Raw genomic sequence first — 22,264 nt, forward strand, 5'->3', positions numbered from 1 at the left:
GAATTTATGTCTGATTTATTTAACTCTATATATACACTTTAAAAATTTGAGTATCAATACCTGAGACTGATCAACATTCTTTGTACTTTATTCTTGTTTCATTTGTTTATGCCATTCGATATTTTGTCTTTGAACAAATTCTCCTCTTTCAGCTGCATGTTTCCCACTCTTGACCATCCCGTAACATCCAATTAATGTTACAACCATAAATGCAGTTGCAAAATACATCCTTGCTTTTCCTCGAACTTTATGCAATGTATCATGACTAAAAAAAAATAAAGTGAATTAATTAAAAAAGCTAAATTGTTAGAATAATTAAACAGCAATTGAAACTGTCCCTTTTCCTTGTACAGGGATTGATTACAATTATTGAGTTTGAATAAAACTTAGACTAATTATATTTGACCATATATTATATTGTATATTACTTACGGGACTAATTTTGGGATCTCTTCAACACTGCTGTATCTTTTAAAATAAACTAACAACTTCTTATCGAAATTGCTTGGTGTCGCTCCTTTAATATTGATAGAACAAAAACGCACTAAATCCTTTGAATAATTCATCTTTGCTGTCTTAATCGCGTTCGACAATAAATTAAAAATCATATTGAAATATTTTGAACTTCTTTGACCACTATAATGACAGCAGATTTCAAGGTTATGTTATTGTATAATTGTAATGGAGTGAGTGAATGACTGAATAAAAGTTTGAATTAAATTCACTCCAAGAAGTATATCAACAAGCCGAATTGAAACAGTTTAATGCAGTAACTGGAATTTATATTTTATCTAAAAATTATATAATAGCAGTCTGTTAAATAAAATGTACAAAATGGCGGCAAATTTAAATATTTGAATATGAACTAACACAAAAGCAAATCTATTATCAAAATTCACAAAATAGCGCAAAATTAAATTCGAATACTACAAAAAAAGCGAAGCTTAAATATTCAAATAAGAAATAATACTAAAATCCTGGAAGTATTGTTTATTTATATATTTTTTTGCAACAACCACCTTCAAGTCGTTCAGGTTGACAGTTTTTAACTGTCACTTTGTTTTAAATGTAATGTAAATATATATATATATATATATATATATATATATATATATATTGTTTATTTGTTGACTTTGTATACACGTACATTAGTCTAATAATATATTTTATAATTATTCATTACACTTTTATTTTATTTGCTTGTATATGATTATGTCTAGTCCACGATATATGCTTTTCTTTCTCAAGAATGTTATAAAATTGGTTGGAAGGAACATTTTTTTCTTACTATCTCCCTCCATAGTTCTTGTCTACCCTTTTCCCATTTTTTGCACATCATAATAGCGTGCTCAGCATCCGCCCTAGTCACTCCACCCAAGCAATAGCAATTAGAATCGGTATTGATCCCAATTCTACTCAGGTGAAACAGAGTGTATGTATGGTTAAATCTTAGTCTACATATTGTAGAAAAAAACGATCGATATTCAGTAAACTCGTCATACCATGGTCTGATAGGTATTGTTTCTTGTATTTGCCGTAGAATTTACCTTAATCTGTTTTGAATCCAAATCCCATTCTTTGCGAATGTTTGCTTTGCAGTCAGAGTGGCGCTTAGACTGTGCTTAGCCTGGGTCACTTTTTGAATTTTTTTGAATTATTAATCCAAAATTACAAAAATATTTTATGGAAAATAAAAAAAGATGTAATATTTTTTATCCTCAAAAAAATTGTTTTGTCAATACGAGCAGAAAATTTTTAGATAATTCAAATCGGACGCTTAGTTCACTCAAAAACTTCCATTTTTTGCACTCTGCTCTTTATCTCCGTAACTGCTGGACCTGCCTTTGCCACAAACTAATCAGCACATCTCTCTTTTAATAGGAATCGAATGTTTTTTAAATCAGTCAAATCGGTTGATCCGTGCGCCCGAAAACGTGGACGAAAAAAAGCGAACATACAAAATACACACACGCACACACATACATACACACACATTCATTTTTTCTGAGGTATGCCAAAATGTTCAGAAACCTTCAAAACGTCGAGAAATGCAAACATTTTCATTTTCGATTTTCGGCCTTATAATTATAACTATAACGTAGTACTTTAACTACCCTACGGGAGGTTAAAAATAACGATATACATACAGGTAAATTGGCATAGAATGTAGAACACATATAAATAGAAATTATTATTGATTATATCGATTATTTACACATCGGGAATTTCATGTTCATGCAACTTGCCAAAATGCAAAATGCTACTAACAACCAGTTTTTTTTTTTTTTTGATAATTTTATTAAGAAATATTACACCTATGGTACAAATCGTCATGAATATTATGGTATTTAATGTATAATAAGATTATTTTATTTTAAAGCCTAAAGTTCACATTGAACAAAAATATTTTGGACTCAAAATTATTAATTAACTCTGTAAAGCCCAAATTGCAACAAGCCCTATTTCCTCTCTTATATATGAAACAAAAATCAATAAAACTGTAGTAGTATTTAAAATACAAAATATATACATAAAGATAATATTTATAATCCATTATTAAAATATGTCTTAACATAAAATGTTTGAATATGAAATCATTGATTTAGAATTATTTTATAAATAAATATATAACTTATCTTAAAACTAATTTAATGTTAATTACTCATATAGATATTTATATATACTGAATGACGATATTATTACATATTGATCAGAATTTTTAAGTTTGCAGGATGTATATAGTAAATCGATGAGCAATATCACAAATATATGTAAAATGGTTTAGACAAATTGCAAAGATCTTAAGATATTATATGAAATGATGTTTGAAATAAATCTTATACATTTTCCAAATTTTAAATATGCTTCTAGCTTAGAATGCACTAATTAGGTATTTATAAAAAAAGTATCATATGCCTAAATCGATACAGTAAAGAAAACGCTGCATAAAAGACACCTACACGTTTAGTTTGTAATTTGAAAACGCAACTAAAATAAAACCGTTACGTAACCGAGCAACAAAATGACTCCGATAGTATAAACATCTGTGTGACTTCTATGTTACGTAAACGCAATGTTACCCTGGTTACGTTAGATTAACGTAGTAATTACACTTTGTAGTTTGCTTGGTATTAACACATAAATTATATTGGAAACTAAAACTGATATTTAAAAAATCGGTTTACAGTTTCCTAAATTAAAAGTTCCAATGAGGCAATATAACTTTATATTATTTTAGTCCTTGTTTTGATTTTATATATGTATCTTTCTGTGATATTATTATGATTATCAATGCAAAAAAAATATTACTGTTTGATAAAATTATATATCCAACTTTGAAAATGTGAGTATGAAAACCTACGATGGATCGATTGAAGAAAATGCATGAACAGAAAATAAGATAAAAATAATAAAAGAATTTTTTTTCGTGATTAATAAATTATTAATTAGCAGTATTTATTTAATTAGCTATTCACAGAGTTTTTTGATGGTGAGTCTCTTTCTATATAAATACTGTTTATTTACAATAAATAGTTTTGGTTCAGATAAAAAAAACTAGTGTCATTGCGTGCAGAAGATTGAGCTTTAAAGATTCAAATATAAAGGAAACGCCCGCAGGAAGTTAATAGACTAAACAATAGATGAATCTGTTCTCGAAATTAAGAGTTCAAAATGTGGCATTGGTAAATGCTTTACATATTCCAATGTTTTTCCTGGGACTACAACTCAATTGGAAGTCCATAAAACTTTTGTGGGTAGTTTGATGATAGATTTTTCATCAGGCCTATAGTACATCTGGAACCCAGGGCTAGTTCCAAAATACTTTTTAATATCCATACTGGAGACCATAAAATTTCCAGGGCTAGTTCCAAAATACTTTTTAATATTTTCAAACTAATAACGAATACCGAACATAAAATATATATGAAATCAAATAATAACATGGAGGCGGAGATCTTGAGTAGATAAAAAATTCAGTAGAAGCTTACAAAATACTTAAATATCTAAATCCGACTCTACATGTAGAGTCATCATTCCGATCGACTTGATGACATATTTATTTTTTTTCCTACATATTGCAATATGTAGGAACAAAAATAAATATGTCATCAAGTCGATCGGAATGATAATCATCATATATTCAATTTACAATATATGCAAAACAGTGGTAATAAGACAATATTTTATATATTTTATATATTTTAGTCTTTGTTTTGATTTTATATTTGTATATTTCTGTGATATTAGAATAATGGAAAAATTATATTTCCATGTATAAAAATATATATTAAATTTGACCTTGATGACCATAACCATTCAAGTTGCTTTTCTCTACTTTACGAGGCTCACTTAATTATTATTATCAATGCAAATAAATATTACTGTTTGATTTGATGATTTGAAAAAAAAATGAGTATAAAAATCTACTTATTTGTGCTTCATTAATAAAATTATTCTTGTTTGTTTAAAACAAATTCTCTGTAATATCTACAACCGTAAAATATATTTATATATAACCGTAGTATTTATTCATATATTCACTTTACGATATATTCAAAACAGTGGTAATAAGACAATATTTTATATATTTTAGTCTTTGTTTTGATTTTATATTTGTATATTTCTGTGATATTAGGATAATGGAAAAATGATATTTCCATGTATAAAAATATATTTCAAATTTGACCTTGATGACCATAACCATTCAAGTTGCTTTTCTCTACTTTATGAGGCTCACCTAATTCCTCCATGATTATCAATGCAAATAAATATTACTGTTTGATTTGATGATTTGGAAAAAAATGAGTATCAAAATCTACTTATTTGTGCTTCATTAATAAAATTGGAATAAAGTCTCCCTTTTCATCTACAATTTCCTGCTCGACCTAACGGTTGTAAATATCTACCAACCGTACAATTTCATGCTGTTTTTATTTTTAATCTTTTAATCTTCGATTTAGGCATATGACAAACGCATTAAAATAAAAAATTGTTATAAATATAGTAAAAACAGTTAATTAATCAAATCACACTTCCATGGACAAAGATCTTATCAACTCATCTTATATATCTAGTACTCCCATTCAATTTGTCCATCTCCAAGTTTGAATGCACCATTCTTGCCTGCACTTAGGTATTCGCCTGTGCGTGCAGCCTTGATACAAATGCGAGTTGGTTCACGAAGCTCCAGATGGAAGTCTTCGGGATTTCCGGGTGAATCGCAGGAGATTCCTTCGCCGTCCACGCGCCAATAGTTGCCATTTTGACCTGGAAATAAACAATAGAAAAAAATTGTGGTACATGGCATCGTGCCTTAAGGCAAATTTCTGGAACTTGCCGTACCATAATTGAACATTCGAAGAATGAAAATGATCAGTAATTGTTTTGAATAATTTCAAATCGATTATTTATTATAAATACATACTTATGTATAAGTGATTATTACATTAGGCGACGAGCGTATGCTACAAACAACTTTGTGTATGTTTATTCGTAACTAGATGTTTACAATTCAAAAGTTCAATTTTATTTAATAATCTATACTGATATTTACCAATTGGTTAAAAATTGGTATGTTTTTTTACACTACAGTCTATACCGAAATATATATATCCACCCATATGGATCTTAAATGTACAACTGCTTTAAATAAAATGATGAGTATTTGCTTTTTCGAAAAACATTATAAAACATTTTTTTTATAATTAGTTCTTTTATCGATATCCGACGTCATTTAAAAAAAATGAAATCACACCACTGAAAGGGATGTCGGCAAAGAAAGTCTAAATTATTTTCACTTTTGAACTTGAGAGTAAGATAAACCTTACTTCAAAATTTCATACGATTTGGAGCACAGTAAAAAAAATCAAACCCAAATCGCTTCGTTGACTTGAGTAAATATTCCGTATTCGATGCCAAAAATATGAAAATACTAACGTTTGTATGTGAAAAAGAAAAGGGCTGTTTTCAGGGCTTTTCCGGCAATTATTCGATTTTTTCTCGCCGTAAGAACCATCCTTGGACTTCAACGAACATTTTAAAAAAAATTGACCAAATTGGTCCAGGCCTTGTTGAGTTATGCGATTACCAACACATTTTGCAATAGTTTAGATTTTTATCAAAATTTTTAAATTTTTTTTAGAAGTTTGAATATTTTTGGAATCTAATAAAAAAGATTTTAAAATTTTTTGAGAATTTTGAAAATATTCGATTTTATTAAAAATCGAAATATTCTCAAATCTTCATAAGAAATCGTTTTTCTTTTTAAATTCTGATGTACTTTGAAATTTTTCAAAATTTAGTTTTTATTTTTGAAAATGTTGAAAAATTTAGAAAATTTGAATTTTTTGAATACTTGAATTTTTTGAAAATCCAAAATTCTTTTTGAAAATTCTCAAATTTACGTAATTTTTTGTAAAAGCATTTGTTACACACCGGCTACTCGAGCAAAATGTTTTTTGAATTAATCTAATCGGATGATCCGTTCTCTCAAAAATTGCATAACCGTTTTTACACCCTTTGCGCTCCATACCTCCGAAACGGCAAAATTGTCTTTTGTAAAAACGCCTCGCGATCGAGTACGAAACAAATGATTTTTCAATCATACAAATCGGCTGAGGATGTCGAGGACATTTGTTCGAACCATATACGTGAATTATAAAATTAAAAATCTTGGTACGGAACCCAAAAAAATTTACACAAAATGTGTACATATTATTAAAATCTGTACAAAATATCTGATAATTTGAAGTGCATAAGTCCAATAAACATTATGGACCGCCAAATGACATTTTTTTAACTTATTTTTATTGAGAGTCCATAACCGCTAGACCTGCCTTCCCAAAAATTTGAAAAGTTCTTCATCTTGTCAATATAAATAAAATGTTTTCTGAATTATTAAAATCGGACGTTCCGTTCTCTTGAAAACGGAATTACCGTTTTTGGCACATTTTGCCCCATATCTTGGGAACGGCTAGACCTGCCTTCCCGAAAAACTAATCAGCACGTCTTCTTATTAATAGGAATCGAATGTTTTTTAAACCATTCAAATCGGTTGATCCGTGCACCCGAAAACGTATACGAAAAATTGCGGACTCACAAAACACACTCACATACTCTCGCACACACATCAATTTTTTTGAGGTATGCCAAAATGTTCTGAAACGTGAGATATGCAAAAAAAATTATTTTCGATTTTCGGCCCATTACTATAACTTACCCTAGGGGAAATTAATAATTTTACTTTATATATATATATTACCTTTGAAATTCACAACTCCCTTTTCTTGTTTTTCAACTCTGATGGTTTCATAGCAAGCTTTATTGCATTCCAGTTTGGTGCTGCCTGGTGCCTTGTAACCGACGAAACCTTGTTCGCATTTCAACACCAAAATTGGTCTGCAAAAATCATATTAAACATTATAACATCTTCACGAACTACGATTTTTATCTGTCATCTATTATTACCTGTTGATCAAGTAAAAGTAGTACTTTGAATTTTCCTCCACGGTTTCAGAACTTGCAAAAAGATGTCCAGATCTTTTTGTTGCTAAATATTTGCCATTGTTTGCTCTCAGAGCCACGGAGCCATCAGCTTGCCAAACCATTTCGAATAATGAATTTGCTGAACGTTTGTCACCACAAGCTTGGATTCCTCCACCAGATTCCAGAGACCAGTACCTAAGAAATAAAATTTTTGCTTAAGTATCATAAGGATTTCACAAAATATTTGATTTTTGTTACCTGTCTTGAGTAGTTCTCAAAGCCCAACGTCTGGTGGTCCAATCGAATTCCAATTGGAATGTTTCGTGTTCGGAAATTTCATCCTGGTTAGCAGTTACATCAACACCTGGTAGAAAAACAAAAATTGCAATTAATTAAAAAAATAGATTGGTAACGTCTATTATTCGTATGTTAAGTACGACGTCGTTTCTATACGTTTACATAAAAAGTAGACTAGTGGCGTATGACATCGTGCCTTAAGACAAATTGCTGGAACTTCCTGTACCGTAATGAAATATTCGAGAAATTTTAAACGTTTAAAAATATATTATTACAAATACTGTAACTTTCGTTATTTTTGCTATCTTGTTATGCCTGAGCAAATCGAATGTAAATCATAAATCAATTTATCTCTCTAACATTAACAATCGTCATTTCATATCGAATTCAATTTAAAAAAAAAACAGTTGCCTAATTTTGCACAAAATTGAAAAAGTGCTCCTGTATAGTCACAGTCTAAACGCATTTGCAAATAATTGTGTGCGACATTTTCACTTATATCGTGCTCAGTTTGGCGGCATTTTCACATTTTTCAATAGTTTGATCTATGTACTTTACTTTATCACAAAATTGGAAAAGTGCTCCAGTACATAAACAGTCTAAACGCACTTGGGCAAACATTTGTACCAGAGTGGCGCTTAGACTGTGCTTAGCCTGGGTGATTTTTTGAATTTTTAATCCAAAATTACAAAAATATTTTATGGAAAATAAAAAAAGATGTAATAATTTTTTATCCTCAAAAGCAATTGTTTTGTCAATAAAAGCAGAAAGTTTTTTAGATCATTCAAATCGGACGCTTAGTTCACTCAAAAACTGCCATTTTCTGCACATTTAGCTCTGTATCTTCGAAATGGCGGGATCTGTCTTTGCCAAAAACTAATCACCTCTTCTCCCAAGCATTACAAACTGAAATCATTCAAATCCGATACTTCGTTCTCTCAAAAACTCGATCTGTATTTTCTGCACTCTTTGCTCCGTATCTCCGTAACTGCTGGACCTGTCTTTGCCAAAAACTAATCAGCACATCTCCCTATTAATGGGAATCGAATGTTTTTTAAACCATTCAAATCCGTGCGCCCGAAAACGTGGACAAAAGAATGCGGTTATACAAAACACACACACATCCATTTTTTCTGAGGTATGCCAGTAAAATGTTCAGAAACCTTCAAAACGTCGAGAAATGCAAAAATTTTCATTTTCGATTTTCGCCCCATTACTATAACTATCCTACGGGAAGTTAATGAAAGACCTTATCTCATATTTCTAAGATTTATATATAAACTGAATTACAAATATTTTTTATTAATTTTACCTTGTTTCACTGAAACATATCTGCTGTTCATTGCAGCAATAAAACTGGCCTGAGGCAAAGAGTCTTCCAGGCAAAACAGTTCATCACGAGTCACAGTTTGGGAACGTGTTTTGAGAACAGCTTTGGATCCAATTGGAGACAAATAACTGCCAGATCTATAGAAAGGACAATAGTATAATCGCTATTTCTAAATCGAGCTTGTGCAAAATTTAAAATAATTGAACATAAAATAGTTAAAAAAAATACCTGTCTCGTAAAGCTAATTGTCCACCATGATATTCGGCGCTGAACAAACAATCTTTAGTGCAAGTAATTTCCAAGCGACCAGTAGATGACAAATATCTAAAAAAAATAAAAACATGTTTTAATAACAATTCTTTTAGGTACAATCCAATTTATCATACCTGTTGTTGCAAGTATGTAAAGCATAACTTCCTCCTTCATCAGCTCTGAATTCAAGAGTGAATAAAGTATCTTCACCCCATGGAATGTTTGCATCGACATGGATTTCATCTTGAGCTTCTGAAAGGTGCGCAAAACGTTTGCGGCCAATTGATTTCAAATTCACCTAGAAAAAATATAAAAAATAAATTTGTCTTGATCGATTTCAAAAATTTAAAAGCTATTCGATATAACTCAATAAGGTACATCGAAAGTTTGTCAGTTGTTTTAAATAAACGGTTGATCATGTGATCTGAATAGCTGAACCTCAAATCTTGTTAGGTTGTTTATATAAGGTTGTTTGAAAAGTCACTTCTTTTTTTACCACCAGAATTTAATTATATTTTTTTGAACCTACCATCACACTTAAGCCTTATAATTATTATATGATTTCTAAACTTATATTTTAAGGCTGGTGTGTAAAAAATTCTAATCAATTACATGCAGCAGTTTTTGGATGACTACAGCTATTTTGAATACGGAAAGAATTAAACAGCATTTTCGATATATTTTACTCTTTTGCAATCGAAAAGGTAAAAAAAACTCGTCAGGTCAAAATAAAATTGACCGATGTGTACAGAAATGATGTGTTGATAGTACGACAGTGCCAAAATTGATTTGCTAAATTTCCTTCCTGGTATTTTGTTGCCCAAGACGCACCAAGTCCAGGAAGTATGGTTGAAGGTGATAAAAAAATGGCATTAGTTGATGCAAATCGACGAATAACAGTACATAAGATCCCATTGAGTGAAAATATATCAAATTTAACAGTTCATGACTACTCAAAAGGTCTGGGTTTTTCTTCGAAACTCAGTGTATGGTTCTCATAGAAAGAAACGTATTTCGTCGTACTGCCGTCCGCAATTCGCCTCCGAAAAGTTTTGAAAATTATTAGGTTTTGAAGCAAAGTGTCACTAGGAATTTTAAATGGGATGTGAAGAATACAATACACGCAATTGCCCATGCAACAAAGAAGAAAAACCTGCTCAAAACAGGAGCAAAGCTGAAATCTGCCAGAAACAGGTGATGCAGTATGTTCGGTAAGATTTTAAAGAGGTTGTTCATTTTTAATTTTTTCTAGGATAACATAACCGTTAATTCAATTGCCTTATGTCATCAGCTAGATAAACTAAATGATATACTTCAATAGAAAAGGTCAGAAATAACCCACAACAAAGTATAGTCATACATCAAGACGATGCAAGACCTGATAAAAGTTTGGTCAATCGCCAAAAGGTTTTAAAGCTTGAATGGGACACAATGACACAATCATCATATTCTCCAGATCTGTCATCATCGGATCATTATTTGTTCCGGCCACTAAATACATTTTTAGGTGGTAAAACCTTTACCTCAAATTAGCCTGTCAAACAGCACTTTGCTCAGTTTTTTGCCAATAACGACCAAGTTACTTTCCGAACAACCCAGTATATATATACAGTCAATTTGCCTTAAAGCAAATTGCCACTTACAACTAGTTTTTGTTATCCCCTTACCTGTGGACGAGCTGCCAAATGTATGATCCAGAATTCGGAATCGGACGGAGCTTTGGCAGTGCAAGTTAATTTGTCTTGGGTCCCGCCCAAGAAGTAACCACGGGATTCATTACGCAAAGCCCATCTAAAATTATAAATATTAAAATACAATAAAAATCCTTCTATGTTTTTTTATTATTTTTACTCACTTTCCAGTGCCATCATCAGCAATACTAATTTGGAATCTGCATCCAGCATCGCGTTCATCGCCTTCGCACATAACATTTCCGAAGGAGTCAACGGACAAGTATTTGCCCAAATGGGAGCGCAAGTAGATAATGCCTAGAAAAATAAATTAAGTGAATAAGTCTGTTGTGATCTGGGAAATAAAAAGTTGTACGGATTATTACTTTCTCCGCTGGCAGCTGGTTCCAGAGTCCAGATTTGCTTTTTCTTCAAACTGGCTCCATTGCAGTTGACCTTAAATCCAAATGTTTCGGCAGTGAGGTAGCGATATTTAGCGTTGATTAGACCAATTGTCCACCAACCCCTAAAAAAATTTTTAGATGATTTTTATTTAAATTATCAAATAAATAGATCGCCTAACCCAAAAAATAATCTTAAGACTCGCATTGAAAACAAAAAAAATCATTCTGAATTGTTTGAGAGCAAAATTGATAGATCTAGCAAAATTTTGATTTTCGTAGACTGCGTGTAATTTAAGAATTTTAAAGTCATCCGATGAAACTTGATCAAGACTTGAATTGATCAATTTTGCTAGCCTGATCAGCCCAGCCGTTTCCTTATAAATAGTATAATAGTGCATAAATTTTCATTCAAATTATACAAATAATTCAGAATCATTTTTAAAAATTCAAAAACTTTTTGAAACTTTTCAATTGTTGGGAATCGTTCTAATATTTTAACGAAACTTTGCGTAATGATTAACTAGATTGCTAAATTATACAAAAAGTAGTTTAATTAAAAATATCGTTAGAGTTTGAATTAATGAGTTTTGAAACAACTTTATTTTCGAAATTTCGATCTATGGTAAATCTCAAATTTTATTGACAAATTTTATTAACTTTCTGTAGAGTAAGTTAAAGTAATCGCAAAAAATCGAAAATGAAATTTTTTGCATATCTTCACGTTTTGAAGGTTTCTGAACATTTTGACATACCTTAGAAAAAATAGATGTGTGTGTGTGTGTGTGTGTTTGGATACAATTTTTCGTCCACGATTTCGAGCGAAAAAATCGCCGGATTTCAATGATTCAAAAAACATTCGATTCATATTGATGAGAAGACGTGGTGATGAGTTTTTGGTAAAGACATGTCCAGCCGTTTCGAAGATACGAGGCAAGAAGTGCCAAAAACGGTAATTCAAATTTTGAGAGAACGAAGTACCCGATTTGAATGATTCAAGAAACATTTTACTTGTACTGACGAAAATGAAAAGTTGATGACATATGCTGATCAAATACTCAGATATTTGATAAAATTTAAAAAAATGAGTATAAACTTTGTTACAACTTTTTTGGGTTCTGTACCAAGATTATTAATTTTTTAAGTTTACTTATACGGTTCAAGCAAATTTCAAAATTTTCAGACTTTTTTCAGAATTTTCAAAAATATACAAAGTTTTATACTTTAAATATGAATTTTAAATTTACAAACCATTTTACATTTTGTATTTTTAAAATCGATTCAGAAGTTTTGGCTAAATCGGTGCAGCCGTTATTAAGAAAACGTCGACGCGACATTGTTTCCAATTTTGTTTTCAAATGATTCAAAAGGAACATTTGTTCTGAGATATGCTAAAATGTTCAGAAACCTTTTGAAACGTGAAGATATGCAAAAATTTTCGATTTTTTGCCCATTACTATAACTTACTCTACGGGAAGTTAAAAAATCGCAACACCTAGAGTTATGACTTAATTAGTGCTGTTTATTTGAAAATAAATTCATGTTAAATTATAATTGACTAGTTAATATTGCATAATTTTTAACTTACTTTTGTTGGTTCTGCGTTATGATGTCCATATCTCCGTTGATGTATCCGTTAGTTCCGTTCATTCTGAAATCAAAAGAAAAATGCAATTAAAGACTTTATTATATGAATTCATATTTAATTATATTAAGTGCATACAATTCTAACAAATTAAGCGTACAATGAGCGTAATAGCAATTATTTTAAATGAATTCAAATAACGAATCACATAAGATAGATTCATTGTATTAATCCAATATCGTGATGGAGCAATTAATAATCAAAACTGATCTTAAAAAGGACAATTTGCAGCATGTTAATCTATTATAATTATTATCAAAATCACTATTTTTTTATACAAAATAACATTCTTCTTTCTCATACTGTTTTAAGATCGAGTTAACTGTTAATTCATCCATAATGGTCCGTGATTGTACGATTTGTCTAATTGGGATTAATTAAAGGCCCGGAGGCTGTCGAGGCAAGAAATAATATTAATGGTTCACTTGATTAAAGGCGACATCAAGTGATTTTATGGACCATGTATGTTAAGTTTAATGCGTTCATCATGTTTTATTGCATTAATAGCGTATGTAGAAAGATTTAACAAGTGTTAAACACATTAGTGGCGAACGCTTTTTTATACAGAGGAATCTGTTGGAAAGAACAGTGATGGTCATAGATAAATTTATATGGTTTTGAAAGTTACGTCGTAATTATTTTGTTATTGCACAATGATGTTGTACTGATGTTCAGTACTTGATATTCTCATGTCCATCTGTAGGTTTTTTTTAATTTTTTTATTTTATTTATTTATATATATATATATATATATATTATTTTCATATCTCAGTTTCCTGGTATGAGAGATTATGAAAAACAGTTTTCATATAATATATACATTTCATTTGACTATAATATCTATTTCATTAATATAATATCTATATATTTTATATAACTCTTCAGTCTTCTTTGTCTTCAATTTCCTTATAGTACTTTATTTTTCTTTTAAAATTATCGTTATCATTGGTCATCTTAATATCGTTTGGCAATTCGTTATTGAGTTCTGTATTTATTTTTTACTTTTTTTAATCGTGTACATGCAAAACATAGAAGAACGAATAATTCTATTTTTCCATACCAAATATATAAATATATTTGGTATGGATATATATATATATATATATATATATATATAACATGTCACGATGTTTGTCCGGAATGGACTCCTAAACTGCTGAACCAATTTTAATTTTTATTGGTCAATCGTGTGCATTTATATCCGTATTATGTTATAGCCAATATTAAAAATCATAGTTTATTTTTAAACTATTGTAATTTCAGATATTTCTGTTAACCTTAACAGTTCTGAATTTTAAGGAAGCAAAACACTATGAAATAACAATTTGTCAATGTTTCTGAAAACCGAGAATTGATGCTGAATTTACATTTGTCCGTTATATAAATAACGAAGAACATATTTTTACATATTCCAAATTTCCACTATTTTTTGTCCCTTGTCCTTTGTCTCTGACATTACTTCATGGGGGTAGGATCTAGAATTAACTCACATTTGTTTGTGTGATTGTGTAAAAATAATGTAAAATAAAGTTATAAGATTTATCATAGTAAAATTATCGTTGAAAAATCAAAAGTATGTTTTGTGCCTAATGTGTGTTTTAGTAAATAAATTTGTTTAGGAAATATTACGTTTATAAAATACAAGTTTATGTTCTCTGGCTCCTTTTTTTAAATTTTTGTTTCGATAAATTTGTTTATAGTTTGTACAATATTAGAAAAAATTGTCGCAACCAATGGGTTGTGTTGTAATAATACAAACTTAAGGAATTTTATCCCAAATAGCTTATAAAACCCCCAATTCTGCTTTAAATATGGATTTTGTTAACACATTCGAAGGTTTCGACTTCTTTGAACTGAAGTTTTACTAATATTAAAGAACATTATTTCTTATTTTCGTAACTAGTTCTTATTGGTCGATATTGTTGTTTCCAAGTTTATTAAGTTTATTAAGTAAACAAGATCTTTTTTTTAAATTTTGCAAAATCTTATAGCAAATGATCTTCTCATAGAGTCTCAAAAGCTAAAATCTTCTAGTAGAACTGCGACTGAACAATAAAATAAAATCATATGAATTAATTCATTACTGGTTACTAATTGTACAATTTAATACATGCTACACTATTACTATGTAAGTAACTCCATAACTTTTAAGTAACTGCCCATTACTTAGATATAATTCCAGAATTTGCATTAAACCTATCTGATTATTAAGATTTCCTAATAAACTAAAAACCGGAAGAAAAAACTATATCCTGATTGTTGGAACGTGTTTTTCACGCTTCGTCTGGTCAATAAGATAAAACTGGTTCTAATGCAGATCACTACCATAACGGGATATTGTAATAGAACTTAAATCTGAATATTACAAACAAAAGCTATTTGCAAATTGAAAAAGTGCAAACTAAAAAAATCTGGAGTCTTAAGTTTGACCACAATTTCTATTACTACTACTTCTCGGGCCGACGAACCGCCATTCATTATTCAATTGTTCAATAATAATTAACAAATGAATTCATAATTTTATTATTCTCAAAGCAGATCATGAACTTGAAGAAACATCACGCTCCAGTTCTCATATGCTCGATTTTAGATTTAATTTACGATGAAAAGAATAAATTAGATTTTTGTGCTCTTAATTGGCGCTTTTACGAGCTGAGAGCACGAATATATGGATCGAGTTCGAAAGCCTTTTGAACTAAATTTTAAATACATATATGAGAGAATAAATTTTGACCATCAATCTACAAACTTTTATTACAAAATATTAACTATTAGTGTAGAAAGTGTCTTCTAAAATGCCTCTTAACCAAACAATGCAAAGCTTTCAAACACGATTCATATGAGTTATTAACTGTTTTAATGGTGATGCAAATTACATACATCAGCGAGCATCATTCATTCAAATCATTGATAAAAGGCAGTTGAAAAGCTTCTTTTATGCTTTTTACAATGTAACGAAGATTGATGAAACAAAGTATGAAGAAAAAAATATAAATGAAAAAAGCTCCTATTTCATTTCGACTATAAGGATGATATGATTATTACATGTTTAGTCCATAAATTTACAATTTTAAAATTATTTCAATTAAACTCGAACTGCATATCATTTTTCGAAGTTTTTGCCTTTATGTTTGGGTTTTGAAATTATTTTTAAAAGCTATACCTTATTAGATATTAATAGAATTTTGGAAAGATCAAAAAAGAAAATTTTATATTCTTCAATTGAATTATATATATATATATATATATATATATATATATATATATATATATATATATTAATATTAATATACATTAAATGGCAATCAGAACAGTTACATTCTATGAGCCAATCTAAATTTAAAATTGGTACAGCAAGTTTTTAGGAAAGTCGAATTTTGTGATATACACTCATCGACTCAGTTCAAATTTTGGGAACAAATGATTTAGACTAATCTGAAAAGTGTAGATAAATAAAATAATAGCATAAAATCAGCAAATCAAATTTTCTGACGAAAAAAACTTCTTAGGTAATTTAATAGAACAGTCAAGTTTTTAATAGGTCTATTAAATGTTTTTTAAATTTTTATGAATATTTCCCATGAAATTTATTATACTAAATATTTACGACAATCATATTTGAATGTTTGTATGTTCAACTGCACATTTGATTTTTACGTTTGAGTTCATTAAGTATGTCAAATAATTTTCTTGTCTTTTATGTTCATGTTATCAATAAATATGACGACTTGTCTCCTTTTATGGGTGCAAAATCACATCTGGACAATAATTACTTAGAAGACGTCTAAATACGTCATAACAAAATATTAGCAAATCGACCTTATAAAATAGCATAAATATTAACTTATTAATTAAAAAAATGTTAGGATCAGATTTAGAGTTGAATTGATATACTTGAATAATATAGTATTTTTGAGATAGTTTTTTCAAATTTTAGTTGAAATAGATTTTATCAAAATTTTATTCATAAATATTGACATATAAATTGACTTCTAAAATAATGCAAACCTACATGTAAAAATGTAAACTGTTTGGATATGACCAAATCGATAATAAGTCACTTATTTATTAGTTTTCAATAAGTTAATTATGTTCTTGATTTCACTGTATTATATTAAATTAATATTGGTGCAAAAATAGGTCAACCATAAAAGCTTTTTATTATTTTTTGACATGTCAATGAACTACTTTTGAAAGTAATTTGAAATATAATAACGTGAAAGGTTTGCCACACCTTTCTGAGGCTCTTTATACTCTTTGGGGATCAACATTATTTTATATATACGAAAAGCAACTGTACCTTCAAATATTCTTTTTGATTCTTATATCATAAACTATATTATGCCTTGTTGGTACTGTATACGTAATTAATTCTTTCAATTGTCAAAATTAATTGAAACTTCTTATAATACATTATTTTCACTATAAGGTGCCAAGTTGGATATAAATGCACAAAGTGAGCTAATAAAATTTAAAATCGGTTCAGTAGTTCAGGAGCTCATTCAGGACAATCATCGAAACGCGTATGAATGGTAGTGAATTTTGATAATTCACTTTTAAATAGATATACCTTCCAATTAATTCATTTTTGTATCAATTTTATATTTTAGTAATTTGAGTTTTATTGAGAAAATAAAATGTACTGTCGGTAATAAACTGGCGAGTCGTAAAAACCACTGGTAATAAAATCCCGGAAATCAAACATTTGCAAAAACCAACCAGAAATTAACCTTAGATTACTGAAACAAATACTCGGGTCATAAATTTTACCGATTTTTTAATCATACAAGTCTGGCTTTATGGCTATAGTTCTTTATTATAAAATAAGTCAAAATGTTACAATAACTTTGTATCAATATACTGAGTCAGAATTAATTTATCAATTTTACGCCACCCCTACTTTCAGAATATGAGCTTCCACAAACCAGACAGAGTTTCTAGTTTACATATATAGATCTCTGATTCCGTTGCATAAATAAATTCAACTAGTATAATATAAATTAATAAAGCAATAAGTAAGAAGAGAAAATAAGCAAAATAAGTCTTGTTATAAATATCCAGATATAATAACGCCGTTATACGGATGCGATTGCTCATTATCAGTTGAACTTGAACCAGCGCCCTGGGCATCAACAGCAACAAGACTGGTTTTTGTTCTTGCAAAAATAAAATAAAATGCAGAACATTTGCAACATGGCATAACATGTATGCTAATATACGGAGGAATGGATTATATAAAGAGATACAGGGAAACCGATACACAGTTGGTACTACCTTAAGAACTACTGACTAGAAGTCTTTAATAGGACACAAAAATGTTAGTCCATCCACCTGCTGCAACCTTAGTCAAACAAACTCTGACTGAAATGATTTTAATACATTTTCTATTTACATATTTTTTATATTCACTATTTCTTGAACTTCCTCTTCATTGAAGTTCAAGTCTTGATCCTACTTTTTACAAAGTCAGTTCCATTACAGATTGATAAATGAGTATCTACTCATACTCGAGAAATGTGTTCTAAATTATAGACTTGGATAACATATAAAGACGCATTTGTCATTAGAGAAATAAGACATTAGAATTAATTAATATAAGATGATGGATGGTGATTCTTACTAGAACTCATTATTACTACTGGTTGGGTAAAAGCTTCAGAATTCACAGGATATATATATATATATATATATATATATATATATTTATATATTTATATATTGTATGATTCTGAATTTGATGTTTACATATGTATTAACAAAGTCTAGTAATCGGACATAACATCAATAAAAAACATGAATTCACATACAACAAAAAATCCGAGACAATTTAAAACTATGATTGCGGAGCATATTTATACTTTAAAATACAATATGGACTTTTCTAACCCGACTGCACTACAATTCGGAAAAAAATTATTCAAAAGAAGAGCAATAGCAATAAAACAATAAATAAACGGAATGAACTTTACATGCTGTGCGACACAAATCTTTTTTATTTAGATAGTATTTCCAAATTTCTCAAAAAACAATAAAAATGTGCGCAAAAGATTCGCAATTCGTTCCACACATGTGTAGAATCTTGGTAAAAATATTTTTTAAAAAGTCTGTTCTCCATTATATCTTCAACCAATCTACGAGCAACAGACTATTTGTGATTTTTTAAATTAGTAGTTTGTGAAAATATTGTGTAATTACAAGTTTAATGTTTATAATAAATAGTGTAGTGTGTAGTGCATTACCATATCCTGATACCATGGATTATTTACTCTTTATTTTTTCTTTTCACTCCAATTCAATTTTAGTTTTTAAATTTTATTTTTAGTTCCACTGAATGAAGGCTAGGATTATAGCCGAAACGTATGGATTTAAAATAAATTTTTGAAAGAAATTCATGTTTTTTATTGATGTTATGCCCGATTACTAGACTTTGTTAATAATAATAATAATAATATATATATATACGATATAAACTCGTATATATATATATATATATATATATATACATGTAAATATATTATAAAAATATTAATAGAGGTAGTTATATATTCTGTACAATAATTATTTTAATAGGTCTAAATTTTTAATTTGTCCTCGTGACTAATTTCTTATGCACGAGAGCCTTTCATACAAAAGTGCAATGGTCTGTAATATTTTAAGCTATTATTACACGCAAGTTGAACACGTAAAATATGTACTTCAATTAGAAAATACAATTTATTAAATTAATGTTTACTCACGTAGCAGCTTTACGGAAAAAATATAAAATTCAGGTTTGAAGTGAACGAACTTCCAAATTATTTCCGCAGGGTTGAGATTTTATCAATGGTATCGAAATAATAATAAAAAATATTTATTTTAACTTAGCTTGATCTCAAGTAGTAGTGATATCAATTTTCACTCTTGAAATAAGAAATTTAAAATAAAGTGGAAATATCGTTTTGACTGATAGATTCGATGAAGTTTTGCCATTCATTCATCAATAATAATTTTCGAATATAGTACTTCTAGCATAGTGCATTATCATACTTGTTTAAGAAATATGTTACTAATCTCATTTTTTTGTAGCGCTGAAGATGGGTCTAACTAAACCCGAAATGTATGCTATTCGAATAGACATTCTCTAATTTTATGTTATATATGCCATGACAACGCTTTGTATATTAAAAATAAAGATATACAAATTTTTAATAAATGTGTATCCAATTTGTATTTAAATACCAATATTTTATTCCCAAGTATCAATTATTACCCCCAGTAATTGAATACGCACAACCTATCCATAAATTCTTTCCCAAGAAAATCTGAGACCTAGTAATTATCAAGTCATAATAAATTTCAGTGTTTATGGTTAATCATAGACCTTGAATTATTTATGTCTTGAACAAAGAATGCAATTTAAGAGTTTGCTTGGCGAAATCGACTCTGAGAAAATTTCTACTGTGAAATAAATTGTTGGAAAATAATTCAAGATCTAAAATATTCAAAGTCTGAAATTATTACTACATTTTCTGTTTAGTCAAGCAGGTATTTTTTAATATTGCATTTTCCACGTAAAAAGCAATTACAAGTTGCAAGTTGCAAAAACTAGCATTTAACCGTTTAGAGAGATCTATAGATCTTTGCAGCCGTATCCAAATGAGAAAATACGAAGGGGAATTTACCGTGAAACGATTTAATGTTGTATCCAGATCTATAATTACAAACGAATGATCTAAAGTTCTCACCGCAATTACCGAGAGCGAACATGAAAGATCTTCTGAACTGAATCCATCTGGTCAGAGAGGTCGTGTAATAGATCTTTGGAAAAATATAGGGAGAACAAGTAGATTTTCTAATTAATTTCACTCAGAATGTAATAATGCATGTAGAAATATTTTCATCTGAACAAAAAAATACGAAAGTCACAATGCTATTAATGTTTATCTTATTGAAAATCTCATATTCATTTAGCACTATAGAGTAATTTTCGTGTCAGATTTTCTACGTTATGAGTACTCGCAGATAAGCATTAATTTATTTAACAGAGTAAATTGCTTGTAAATTTTAATAGAATTTCTCTCCGTTCTGTTACCTCGATTTGAAATTCGAAATTTAAAATTTACGGCATTTTTAAGTTCAAACCGTGACGAGATTTCAATCTACAGAAGAAGATTGTAGTTTTGTATTTAGATTGTGGTGGTACCGAAGATTCTTGAACTTCGGTAAGAAAATGCTTGATGTTCCATATATTCAAGAATATATAAATACTTATAGTTCCTTAAAATTCTATATATCTAGATATTATTAATTTAATAAAGGCAATTAAATTAATGAATCATATTCATCCAAAAATAGTAATCAAATCGCGTTTGCATATAAATTTTGTTTCTGACGAATTATCAAGTTAATTTCGGTGAAACCAGTTTATTAGGCGCCTACCATTACTTACTACTACCAGAAGCTATCTGCAATTTATGATAAAAATGTCGTAAAAAGTAAAAATTGCCTCGTCATGTTATTAAAACGACATCTCGACACGCACAAAAACGATATTCTTTTTCTTAGGTGATACTCAGAAAACGTAAATGTAAAGATAAAATCACACGAAGGTAGTAAAATTTGTCATTTGGGAACAACTTAAATTATAAAGTAATTTAATGACATTTTTTTCGTGATGCAGGTTTATAAAAATATACTCAAAAAATCAGATCTCTGACAAATATACCAAAATATAAATATTTTTGATTGATTAATTTTTAATATTTGTAATTTGTAAAAAAAACTAAAAAATTGGCGTTTCAATGGAAACCTTTATTTCAATTAAATGTATCTTTCATTGCCAAAATTCAGTTCATTTAACCAAAAATTTAGAGTAGTAGAATTATTCCTAATGAAATTAATAATAAACTAATAATTGCCATATAAAACGTCCATTAACCCAAGAGTTTCAGTTTAAAGAAATTAGGAAACACCCTGTTAATCTTCTAAAGCAAGAAGATTTTTCTTTATATAAAATGAAAGGTTGTGAAGTGTTAGAAGTATGGTCGTGTTCTGAAAACATTGTTTTGAATTGATTTGGATTCTTAGAGTTATAATTATGTTAATTTGCTTGGAATTGGAATCTTTCTTCAATATAGCACATTTTACAACCGTTACATTAAAACAAATAATTATCTGTAGAATTTCATTTTTCCTTATCGTTTTT

General features: G+C 29.1%; 2 protein-coding genes across 2 annotated transcripts in view; both read right to left on the reverse strand.

Annotated features, from left to right (window-relative positions):
• Positions 1 to 14: 14 nt before the first annotated feature.
• On the reverse strand, positions 15 to 735 carry LOC113385459 (UPF0389 protein GA21628). The gene is made up of 2 exons (XM_026623311.1): positions 433 to 735; positions 15 to 265 (listed from the first exon to the last, which is right to left on the reverse strand). The coding sequence occupies exons 1-2, from the start codon at positions 606 to 608 to the stop codon at positions 88 to 90; spliced, it is 354 nt and encodes a 117-aa protein (XP_026479096.1). The 5' UTR covers positions 609 to 735; the 3' UTR covers positions 15 to 87.
• A 3,857-nt stretch (positions 736 to 4,592) lies between these two features.
• Positions 4,593 to 22,264, reverse strand: part of LOC113384778 (protein singed) — a 48,577-nt gene continuing 30,905 nt past the window's right edge. Inside the window, exons 3-13 of the mRNA XM_026622534.1 lie at positions 13,024 to 13,086; positions 11,421 to 11,560; positions 11,220 to 11,352; positions 11,032 to 11,155; positions 9,499 to 9,662; positions 9,341 to 9,436; positions 9,095 to 9,249; positions 7,744 to 7,849; positions 7,468 to 7,680; positions 7,262 to 7,398; positions 4,593 to 5,268 (exon numbers count right to left, since the gene is read on the reverse strand). Of these exons, the coding sequence (XP_026478319.1) occupies positions 5,072 to 5,268; positions 7,262 to 7,398; positions 7,468 to 7,680; positions 7,744 to 7,849; positions 9,095 to 9,249; positions 9,341 to 9,436; positions 9,499 to 9,662; positions 11,032 to 11,155; positions 11,220 to 11,352; positions 11,421 to 11,560; positions 13,024 to 13,086 (1,528 nt within the window). The 3' untranslated portion in view covers positions 4,593 to 5,071. The remainder of the gene's footprint in view (positions 5,269 to 7,261; positions 7,399 to 7,467; positions 7,681 to 7,743; positions 7,850 to 9,094; positions 9,250 to 9,340; positions 9,437 to 9,498; positions 9,663 to 11,031; positions 11,156 to 11,219; positions 11,353 to 11,420; positions 11,561 to 13,023; positions 13,087 to 22,264) is intronic.

This window comes from Ctenocephalides felis, unplaced genomic scaffold, assembly GCF_003426905.1.
Source record: "Ctenocephalides felis isolate EL2017-DRISC unplaced genomic scaffold, ASM342690v1 CF-g0.4_SCAFFOLD_03571, whole genome shotgun sequence".
In the NCBI taxonomy this organism is placed as follows: domain Eukaryota; kingdom Metazoa; phylum Arthropoda; class Insecta; order Siphonaptera; family Pulicidae; genus Ctenocephalides; species Ctenocephalides felis.